At 40.9% G+C, this 12,232-nt stretch overlaps 1 protein-coding gene across 2 annotated transcripts in view; it reads right to left on the bottom strand.

Moving 5' to 3' along the window:
- Positions 1-12,232, bottom strand: part of LOC101601932 (solute carrier family 5 member 4-like) — a 44,035-nt gene that overhangs the window by 30,354 nt on the left and 1,449 nt on the right. For both annotated transcript variants that reach the window (XM_045132652.1, XM_045132653.1), the window contains exons 3-5: positions 10,364-10,468; positions 7,584-7,643; positions 2,892-2,996 (exon numbers count right to left, since the gene is read on the bottom strand). In XM_045132652.1, coding sequence (XP_044988587.1) covers positions 2,892-2,996; positions 7,584-7,643; positions 10,364-10,468 — 270 coding nt within the window. The remainder of the gene's footprint in view (positions 1-2,891; positions 2,997-7,583; positions 7,644-10,363; positions 10,469-12,232) is intronic.

The following is a 12,232-nucleotide window of genomic DNA, read 5'->3' as shown; positions in this document are numbered from 1 at the left end:
AGTAATAAATCTGAATACTAAATGGGTTCCATTTCATAATTGAAGGACATATACTAGCAGACTGGACTTAAAAACAAGCTCTATTTGTTGGCCCCAAGAAACACATGTCACTACCAAAGATAGATACTTTTTTAGGGTGAAAGGATGGAAAAAATATATTCAAAGCCATGGAACTGAGAAGAAAGTAAGTGTCACTGGTTTAATAGCTGACAGACTTCAAACCAAAATTGGTCAGAAGATACAAGGGTCACAGCACACTGATTAAGAAACTGTTAAGAGGATATTACAATTCTCAACTTAATTACAGTGTTAAACTAAACACCATTATCCAATTTCATAAAACAAACACTACCAAATGCAAAGACACATTTTAACCCCAACACAATAACGCAGAGGACTTCAATATCTCATTCTTAGCAATGGAAGGTTATCCAGACAAAATTAAAGATAAATATCTGGGTTAATGACATGATCGATCAAATTGACCTAAGAGATATCTACAGGACATTTCATCCAAATGAGTCAGGATACACATTCTTCTCAGTATCCCAATATATTTTCTCTAAAATAAAAAATATATGTTAGGGCACAAAGCAAATTGTAGTCAAATAAACAAATAAAATAGTCAAATTGAAATTATTTCTTGTGTTCTACCATGACCACATGGCCACTGCACTTTTAACCTCTCAACAGTGTGATGACTTGAACAAGACTGGACCCATCAACATCTCCATAGTGGGGGGTTAGCAGTTAGTGGCTTAGCAGTTAAGGTGCTTGCCTGCAAAGCCAAAGGACTCAGGTTCGATTCTCCAGGACCCACATAAGCCAGACGTACAAGGCAGCACATGCATCTGGAGTTCATTGGCAGGGCTAGAGGCCCTAGTGCACCCATCCTCTCTCCTAATCCCCCCCCCCTCTCAAATAAACAAATAAAACATCCTGTAGTGGGGGGAGGAAGACATCAGGAGGCTCTGCCCCTCCCTGAAGATTCGTAAGTTGGCCATAGGTTGCTTATAGAGGGAAAGACATTCTCTTCAGTGATATAAGGCACTAGTAAGTTGCCTATTTTACTGTAAAACAACGCCCCTCACCCAGGTTGTAAGAACCCTAAATAAACACATTGAGTTATCAAAAAACCAAAACAAAAGCCTGCAAGAAAGTTGAAGATCGAGTAGTTGGGAGGAGGAAGGGGATCATAGTAAGTGAGGGGGGTATAAGAAAGAGTAATGACAGTGAATACAAGTAAAATACACCTGCCTGGACTCTGAACTCTGTCAGATATATATATATATATATATATATATATATATACTCACATATATAATTTATTATATATTAATAATATCATACTCATTATATAAATTATTATTTATATAGTATATATAATTTATTATATATTAATAATAATACAATAATTACTATATATTATGTAATATATAATATATAATAATATACAATGTATATTATATATTATATATTTTTATAATATATTATATATAATATATTATATACTTATACATCATATAATATATAATATATTAATTGATATATATTATATAATATATTAAATATTATGAATATATAATAATTATTATAAATATAATAATAATATATAAATTGATTTATTTGCAAACTACAGACACATACACCACCTTGTGTATCTGACTTTACTTGGGTACTGGAGAATTGAACCTGGGTCCTTAGGCTTTGCAGGCAAGTGGCCTTAACCACTGAGCCAACTCTGCAGACCCTAAGATTATATCTTTGGACACAAATACATGAGGAACAAATAGTTTCTTCCATATTTTCTACACATACTTCTGAATCCTCAAATGCTTTTTTTAGCTTGTTCTTGATTCTCTCTAAGGGTAATGGGGTAGGTGAATAGGATCAAAATACATTGAATTGTATGAAATTGTCAAAAGTTAAATTTGATTTAAAAATACTATAGAAGTTTTAAATTCTTTTAATATTTAATTGTCTTGTTTATGGAGGTAGTTTTACTTATTTGGGGGGTATTTTTTTATTAAGTATAAACTTTGTACATATCATGCGTTCAGAGGTAGTTTTAGACAAAATAGAGTAAATTTAAGAAAAGTCAGTATAGTGGTGAAAGTGTTTTCCTCTGGTATATGGTTCATGTATGTGATACTCTAGCTGAAAACAAAATATTAGCCTAGGTTGCTTCTAAGACAGAATGAAGAGATTATTATTGGTATGGGAAAAGGGTCAAAATGAACGCCTAATGAATGAGTGACTAACCTTTTCCAGGCACAGAAAATTCTGTGTAACTGCAAACTTTGTGAGGGCTATGCTTCCTGGAAGTTTCCCACTACCTGGCTTTGTCAACACTTGTTTATCTACGCAGGATACTAAACTAGACATTCCCTCTTGGCCTTTTTGTTATCAAAGCTTCAGCCACGCCTCACCTCAAGAAAATACTCATTTCAGTTCCAAACCGAACACTGTTCTGATGTGTGAATATATTCAGCACCTGAATGAGATCTTGGCTTTTCTTTAATCCCGTTTTCAAATTTTTGGTTTGCATGATACGTTGGAAAAAGCAGAAGATAACAGAAATGTCTTCTTCATTACCGAATATTTGTTATTTAAAGAGACATTTTCTTTCTTCCATATACCCATTTTTTTCCCATCCTTAATGAGAAAGCAGATCTGCGCTCTGGAGAACTGACAGCCTGTCGCTCCGTGGGCTCAGGGTCTCCGAAGCTCTGCTTTCTCTCACCGATGCTTCGCAGAAAGACCTCAAGGAGGTTCAGGCATGCACATGGCTCTAGCTGCTGAAAATCTACACAGCTCACTCTCTGATGGTCTCACACAGATCCCATCAAGCATCCCCTTGGAACTAAAATCCCAGGAGGCACCAAACTCACTGAGAGTTGAATGACCACTATCCCAAAGAGGGAGAGGACAGAAAGGTAGATCTGGAGTCGCTGCCCCCCAAACCGCTTCCTGAGATATTCGGGCATGGTCGTTACCTGCAGAGACAGACAACAATAGGAATTCATTTCAGAGCCTAGTACAATTTGATTAGGTAACATAGCAAAACACTTACGGTCAGTTAAATACCATACATAGCAAGTTGGGAATGTAAGGGAGCAAGGTTAGAATGAACACAGACTCTGGAAACAGACCATAGAAGGTCCTTAGGATTCCTCCTCCTTCTATTTCCTGAGTGTTAGGATTATAGATCTGTGCCGCTGTGCTTGGCTTAAATGTGGGTTTAATATGAATGTAGACATTCAGTACCCACGATACCAAATACCTTGTAGATATACAACTAATGCATTTTAATTATTTAGACTAATAATGTTGTAATCTTAAAAAACAAAAAACATTAGGGCTGGAGAGATTGCTTAGCAGTTAAGGTGCTTGCCTGCAAAGCCAAATGATACAGGTTTGATTCCCCAGGACTCATGTAAGCCAGATGCACAAGGTGGTTCATGTGTCTGGAGTTTGTTTGCAGTAGCTAGATGCCCTGACATGCCCATTCTCTCTCTCTCTCTTTCTCTCTCTCCTCTCCCTCTCACTGCCTCTTCATCTATCTCTCTCTCTCAAACAAATAAGTAAAAATAAAATTTTTAAACCAATATTACCTGTAAACAAGGAACTGCCATGATGGTTAAATAACTGATTTATTTTTTCAGTAATTTGCAGATGTACATCATTATCTATATTCATTTGATTAACTTTTTGAAAAAAAAAAGAGAATTACATGAAATCCCTATTTAAAGAAATATGTATGAAATATGTTTTCATTACTAAAGCATGAGCCTGAATATATGATCTTGCATCACAACGATAGCATGAGCTAAAGGCAAACTTTATCATTAAAAGGAAGGAGAGGAGGAAAATTGGGAAGATTTAAATAACCTACCATAGGGGGAAAAAAGTGTATATTCTAGTCTAGCCACTGCCTGCTGTAGAGGTTAGTATGGACCAAACAGAGCCAGGGTCTGTGCCTGGGATGATGGGAAGAAGATTTTCAGTGGCATCTCAGACATCTTTGAAGCTGGCTCTCTCACCAGGCACCAGTGCTTATAAGGACTGTCTATCAAGGAATGGCGTAATGGTTATAATGAGAAATGTCCCCATAGCCTCAAGTGTTTGTGATTAAGCTTTCTACTCAGTCACCAGCTGGTGGAGCCTTTGGAAAGTGGAGCCTTGCTGGAGGAGGTGTGTCACTAGGGGTGAGATCTGAGTCCATTAGTCTACCCCAGAGAGTATTCAGATCTCTCTCTCACTTATTTCTCTCTCTCCTTTTCCCTCTCTCTCTCTCTCTTTCTCTGGCTCTCTCATGTATAAAGGTATGAGCCAGTTGTCATGCTTTCTCCACCACGATGGAACATCCCCTCAAAACTACTGTAGGCCTGAAACAAATTCCATCTTCCCACAGGCTGCTTATGGTCAGGTGTTTTGTCCCAGCAATGAGAAGGTAGCTGCTATAGAAAATTGGTACTGGGGCTGGAGAGATGGCTTAGCAGTTAAGGAATTTGTCTGCAAAGCCAAAGGACCCAGGTTCAATTCCCCAGGACCCACGTAAGGCAGATGCACAAGGGGCACATGAGTGTGGAGTTCATTTGCAACAGCCAAAGGCCTTGGAATGTCCATTTTCTGTTTGTATGTCTCTCTATTATTTCTATCTCTGCTTTCAAATAAATAATTTTTTTAAAAAAATTCTTTAAAAAAAAAAATAAAATTGGTACTGAGAAATGAGGTTGCTGTGATGGACCTGCCCATGTGGTTTTCAGTCTTTTGGATCTGGTTTGCAGGAGAAATATGGAAGAAATTGGAACGTTTTGTGGGGGGGGGGAGGTCAGTGGTTTCAAGGTAGGGTCTTGTTCTAGTCCAGACTGATCTGGAATTAAGTATGTAGTCTCGGGCAAGCCTTGAACTCACTGCAATCTTTCTACCTCAGCCTCCTAAGGTCTGGGATTAAAGGCGTGCCCCATGCTTGGCAGGATTTGGAACTTTGGACTACAGAAGCCTTATGGTGCTGTAAGCAGAGCTTGATGGGCCATTCTTATGAGAGTTTAAAATGCATAGAGAATTATGAACTGTGAAGACTTGGTTTATGAGGTTGCAGAGGGGAAAGAAAGAATGTTACCAGAACTGAGCTACTGTCAGAAAGGCTGGCTGTATTCTGTGCATGTCCTGAGAATTTGAGCAAAGTTGAAGTTAGAAGTAATGGACTGATATATTTGACAGAAGAAAATATTGAACAAAACATATGAGAGATGTAAAGCTTGGCACAGAAAAAATTTAAGCAAATTTGAAGTTCTAGCCAGAAACTGATTTTAAGCCTTTTAAGCTGTAATTATTATTTTTTTTAAAAATCCACCATTAAAGATGGGCCAACTGTTCTGCATTGGGACAATGGTAAAGATGGCCAGAGGCTTCTGTGTTTGGGTGTTGATGGGATCTTTGGCCCATTGGTAGACCTATTTCTCCCTTTTTGAATATAAATGTTATCCTATCCATGTCCCACTATTATATTTTGGAAGCAACTTGTTTTTGATTTTAATATTTTTTATTTTTATTTATCTATTTAGAGAAGGAGAGAGAGGCAGAGAGAGAGAGAGAGAGAGAGAGAGAGAGAGAGAGAGAGAGAGAATGGGTGTGCCAGTGCCTAAAGCCACTGCAAACAAACTATAGATGCATGTGCCACCTTGTGCATCTGGCTTACATGGGCCCTGGGGAATCAAACCTGAGTCCTTTGGCTTTGCAGGCAAGTGCCTTAACCACTAAGCCATCTCTCTGGCCCTGTTTTTGATTTTATAGACTCACAACTAGGTTTTTTTTGTTTTGTTTTTTTTCCGCCAAGGTAAGGTCTCACTCTAGTCCAGGCTGACCTGGAATTCACTCTGTATTCAGGATGGCCTCAAACTCATGGCAATCCTCCTGAGTGCTGGGATTAAAGGCATGCGCCACCACGCCCAGCTTTGGAGATTTTATTGAGTGTGAGATGTGACTTTGGACTTGGATTTTGAGCAGCTGCTGGAATGAGTCCAAACCTTGGGACTATGGCCATGGAATGAATTAAGTTTATATTGTGAGGTTGGGTATGAATTGTGGGAGGCAGGAACAGAATGCTATGACTTGAACATGCTTTGGCCCCCAAAAGTTTCATGAGGTTCACATCTTGACACTGTGGAATCTGTAGCAGGTAAGGCCTAGTGGGAAGAGAAATGAGGCCTGAGGTCTCCACTATTGTGAATGGATCAATGTCACTCTCACAGGATTGAGTCCGTCCTTCAGAGAGTGGGTTATGATAGAGCAAGTACCCTTCCCCCATGCATGACGTGCTTGGTCCCTTCACACAGTCATTTCCCCTTTTCTGATTCTTCACCATATTCTTATGTTTGTTGGCCATACTCAGAGCCAAGGAGTTGAGGCACCATGCTGTTTAACCCCCTTTTAATGTATGACCTACTCTGTTTCTGGAATTTTGTTATAGTCACATGAAATGAACTAAGACTCCAAAGGATACCAAATGCCCACTTTCAAAATGAGTTCAGTGACATCAAAATAAAAGAGAGACTGATTGAGAGGGGAAGGGGATATGATGGAGAGTGGAGTTTCAAAGGGGAAAGTGAGGAGAGGGAGGGCGTTACCATGGGATGTTGTTTACAATCATAGAAGTTGTTAAAAAAATAAAAATACTAGCAAAAAATGAGGTCAATGGTTTCCTTTCTACCCATCATCTGGCTCCTTTGGGGACTCCCCATCTCCAGAATGGAGGTGTCAGTGCCTCCAAGCCCTCAAGCTTAAGTCTTCAAGTTGCTCACGATGTTTCTCCCTTCACATGCCCTCAGCTCTAATCTCTCCACAAGCCCTGACATCTGTGCCCCAAACAGCTCCCATTCCTTTCTTTGTCTTTTCTATGGATTCATGAAGTCTCTTGAAATGTCTTTTTTATCATCCATCGGACCACTTGCTTAGGTCCATCCCCCCATAAACTGATTGAGAGGAAGGAACCTGATCATATGCCTTTAGTGTCTGAAATCTCATGTCACCCACTTCCAATAGGGTATCGGAACATATAATGGCTTTTACAATTAAACCCTACCCGTACCTCCAACCCACCTCTATCTCCTAACTCTCTTCCCCATGTATCCACAGGTATAACTGACCACCAAATACTACAGGTTCTTTCATGATTTCAGCCTCTACATGTCTTCTCGAATGCCCTTAGATCTGAATTTTTCTGCTACAGAAGTGTCACATCCCTCAAAGGCGCAGTCAGATTACTTCTGGTCACATGTGAGACACAGTCCTTGAAGCACATGGGTGTTCCTAGAGTCAGGCTTCCCAAACCAGGTGTATCCTGCAACAGCGGTCATTATACAATGCCTCTTATAGATTTCACACCTGACTCTAGCCACATTCTACAGTGAGAGCCCACCCCTAGGAAGGAATTTGATTTATGCCACCTGTAGAGTTTTAGCAATAGACCAGGTGAAGGCTGTTACCTGAACTTCACTATTATGGGTAGTTGGTGAATTTTTTAAAATAATACTGAAGATACACGTGAAAGCTTCATTTGGGTATCTGTGGATACTCACCCCCGCCTTAATGTAGATGGGCACAAAGAACCACCCGAGAACCACCACCATCAGTAGAGCCTGTTAAAAAAAGAGAGAAAGTTAAGGAGACCTGGCCTGTGGAATTCTTCAGATTTATGAATATATGGCATTGTCTCAGAGCCTCTGCCATTGAAACAATAATGATCCTCAACCAACTGTGGATTCTCCTCTCTTCTCTTTTTATGATTTAGAGGCCAATACTTTCTGAGGCATAAGAAAGGACAAAAGGTATGTGGTGAAAGATAACTGTGTTATAGGAGATCTGAGCCCCATAAAGTATTATTATTATTATTATTTGTTTCTGTTTTTCGAGGTAGGATCTCACTCTAGCCCAGGCTGACGTGGAATTCATTATGTCATCTCAGGGTGGCCTCAAACTCACAGTGATCCTCCTACCTCTGCCTCCTGAGTGCTGGGATTAAAGGCGTGCACCACCACACCCGACACTAAGTATTATTTTTGAATGGAAGGAAAATAAAACATTATTCTTGAATGGATAAAGCGATTATGAGAAGATTTGGTGCTCAGCACGTCTTCACACATATAGCAATGACAGAAATATAACCTGTCATGAACATGCAAGATCGACAGGCTCTTTGTATATATAACTTACACTGTTTAACAACCAGGCTAGGGAGATGTTTTAAGCAATATCCTTATCTTCTAGAGGTAGAAATTAACCTTATCAAGACTAAGAAAGTACAATGTCACAGGCTAGAGAGAGAGAATAATTGCATTACCAGCAGCCCAAGAGTCACACCCAGGTTGGTCACAGGTACTTATGACCAGACTCTAGAGGCAGAGTCCATGGAACTGTCAGAGTGAAAATTTGGCCATAAGGCATATCTGGAGGCTGCGTGTTTACTGGGGTGTGGCTGGACAGATGGCTCATCAGGTAAAGTGCTTGCTGCACAGCCATGAGAATCTGAACGTGGAGCCCCAGAACCCATGTAAAATACTGCTGGTGTATGCTTATATTCCCAGTGCTGGGAATATAAGCATATATACACACAGAGTATATAAAATAAAATTAGGAACAAAATATCTGACAAGAGAGAGCAAAGGAGGAGCTATCTGTTAGGGCTGGAGAGATTGCTCAAGATGCTTGCATGCAAAGCCTAAGGACCCAGGTTCAATTCCCAAGTACCCATGTAAGTCAAGTGCACAAGGTGGCACATGTGTCTGGAGTTTGTTTGCAATGGCTATAGGCCCTGGCAGGCCCATTCTTTCTCTGTCTGTCTCTCTCTCTCTCTCTCTCGCTCTCTCCCTCAAATAAATGAATAAAATACAAAACTTCATTATGGTCTAGATTTCTCCCACAGTAGTATCTTCTTACAAATATGCACACTATGTGAAGAAACTAAAAATGACAAAATAGCACAAAAAAACTCAGGCTAGTCAGGAACAGTTTATGACACTGTCACCACATATCCAAGCATGGGCTAAAAAGGCAGGGTGGTATGTGTGGAAGAGAAGACATGACCCTACCCATGTAGAGCTTAGGACATAATTAAGGAACCTAGCTGCTATGAAATAATAATAGAGCAGTTAGGTAGTCCATCACAAGCTCTTGTACATTCTGTCTACCATCTCTCAAAACATTCACTCCTGGGGGCTGGAGTGATGGCTTAGTAGATAAGGTACTCATTGATTGCAAAGCCAGTGGACCCAGGTTCGATTCCCCAGGACCCACGTAAGCCAGATGCACAAGGTGGCCCATGTGTCAGGAGCTTGTTAGCAGTGGCTGAATGCCCTGGTGCGTCCATTCTCTCTCTCATAAATAAAATAAAGAATAAAACGCCAGAATGCATGACCCATATATTTCAACAAGGAGGGGCCAAGGGGAGGGGATAGGTCACGGATGAGGCTAATAATGGTACCAAACTGACTGTATTTGCTGAGTACAAAAATAATTTTAAAAAAGAATAAAACGTTTACTCCTCAATGCACTGTGACTTGCTTAGGCCCCACACGAACAGTTTCTCATCATCCTTCTGACATCAGTACCAAGAAGCTCTCTCGACACGTGGCAACCCAAGTCATTATCTGTGATGGATTTCCTACCACAAGGTCCCCCAGTATATGATGGACGGTTCTTTCCTCATACTTTGTACACTCATGTGTGCAGATCTGCTCCTTCCATTGGAATGTGAACTTCGGAAAAGAAGGAAGCATCACATTTGCATTTCAGCTAGTGGACTGCGGGACATAGGGCATCTAGGGAGGAGAGCTAAAACTCAGACCTCATCTGGTCAAGGGTGGCAAGTGAATGTGGAGTTTGGATCATAGCAATGATATTCTCACTAGGAGCAGCTGCATGAGAACAGTTGCAGAGATCAGTGATGATGAGACTGGAATGACTTGAGCAGAGCAGAGCCCCAGAAGAGCTGAAGGGCAAAGAGCTGAGTGGTAGTAGGAGAAAGATAATTTTTCAAAAGGAATACAGGGCTGGATAGAAGGCTTAGTGGTTAAGGCGCTTGTTTGCAAAGCCAAAGGACCCAGGTTCGATTCCCCAGGACCCACGTAAGCCAGATGCACAAGGTGGCCCATGTGTCTGGAGTTCGTTTGTAGTGGTCCTAGCATGCCCATTCTCTCTCTCTCTCTCCCTGCCTATTTCTGTATATCTCTTAAATAAATAAAAATAAAATATTTTTTTTAAATGAATACAGTTTATACAGACTCCCAGCAGAACCTGTGGCAAGTTCTGGTTCAACAATCTGGACACGGGTTTGACTTTGCAAAGCACTGACTTCACTTACATTCCATTCAATGGCCGCGATGGCAATTCCTGAAGCTGCACCTGTCCCTGCCAGACCCACAAAGTGGTTACTGCCGATGTTGCTGGCAAAGAGAGAGGCACCCATCTGGAAAGCAAAAGAAGAGGATAGGGTAAGGATTAAAATATCCAAACCTGGACCCTTGAAAATCAATAGATAATGTGGTGCTTTAATGACTCTTTTTTTTTTTTAGAATAAAAGCCAACATACTATATCCCATGGACTAAATGTAGTATTTTACCTGTTTTTATGAAGACTATAACTTAAGAATGCTTTTAAATATATTTTTAGAAAGAGAGAGAAAGAATCAGACAGAAAGAGAGAGAAAGAAAGAGGGAGGGACAGACAGATAGAAGGGGCATGCCAGGGCCTCCAGCCACTGCTAATGAACTCCAGACGTGTGCACCACCTTGTGCATTTGGCTTACGTGGGTCTTGGGGAATCGAATCTGGGTTCTTATGTTTCACAAGCAAGTGCTTTAACTGCTAAACCATCTCTATAGCCTGCTTATATATTTTTTGAACTGCCAAAAGTGTAGTATCAACCTAAAAATGACAATGCATTTAATAGTTCAGCATCCATTAACAGTCTCATTGGAAGGTAGTCACGCTGATTTGTTCTCCACACTGTATCTGGTTTTGTGCTGTCTGACAGGACTGTGTTGTTGAAATGGCACAGCTTGCAACCCCTAAAGCACTTACATTTTTACCAACCAGAAAAGCTTATTAAACATTGCCTTCAGGGTTCCTACTTGTATCTGCCAAGATACCCTGAGTGGAGCCCATCTTTAGCTGAACCTGACCCTTAAGCCAGTCTCAAGGAGCTTATGTTTCAGAATGAGGGAATTCCTCTCCACTTTCCTGGACATACCTTAAACTGCGTCAATCTTCCTTTCCACTACACTGTCTGCTGCCTTTAAAATTCAAGGCTCCAGAGAGATCTCATGAGTGAGTATGAATGATTGCCAACCATGCCGCAGCAGAACTGGGGTTGGGACCTGTGGTTATTTCATTTGTTCCTACACTTTCAGCCCCCTAAAAATTCCTTTTAAAAAATATATCCAGCTACCCAAAGAGCTTGTATTGTTTTATGACATCCTTGCATAGCTCACAAAGGCAATGTCTGACTATATACTCCAAATAAAAATTCATCCTGAGTTCAAGTCAGTCTTCTGTTACTTTGGCAAGGTCATTTCCCAACCTTCTTTTCCTTTCATACTGCATGAATAAGTACACAGGTCTGTGGTGGAATCATTTATGGTGGCCTCACTACATACAACCCAGCGCTAACGCTGTTCAGGCTCAAAGAGGAATGTCTAGCCTCTTTCAGTGGAGAACTGGCCAAAGATGTCACACCTGAAAACCCACAAAGAGGGCTGGAGAGATGACTCAGGGGTTAAGGTGCTTTCCTGCAAAGCCTAATGGCCCAGGTTCAATTCCCCAGTACCCTCGTAAAGCCTGACTTACAAAGTGACACGTGCATCTGGACTTTGCAGTGGCTAAAGGCCCTAGTGTGCCTTTATTTATTTATTTATTTCTGCTTGCAACTAAATAAAATAAACACAAAGAAAACTGCCCATAGGCTGACTCAGAGAGGATCACCATCAATCAGGGATCACACGCAGGCCACTATCAGTAAGTGCGCCCAACATAAGAGCGACCCAGACACCCTGGGCAGGGATGGAGTGATCTGAGAGTGGTCTGGGACATTGAAGGAGGCCAGCAGAGCAGAGGGGGAGGATAATCCAGATCCAAGGAGCAGAATTAGCTCAGGACTGTGGGGGGGGGGTGAAGGAGTGTGTGGAGTGAGTAAGGAGTCAAGGCATTAGCTTCTTGATGTCCCTGCAGGAAG

This window comes from Jaculus jaculus, chromosome 13 (genome assembly GCF_020740685.1).
Source record: "Jaculus jaculus isolate mJacJac1 chromosome 13, mJacJac1.mat.Y.cur, whole genome shotgun sequence".
NCBI classification, from domain to species: domain Eukaryota; kingdom Metazoa; phylum Chordata; class Mammalia; order Rodentia; family Dipodidae; genus Jaculus; species Jaculus jaculus.
This window is presented reverse-complemented; position numbering and strand designations above follow the sequence as displayed.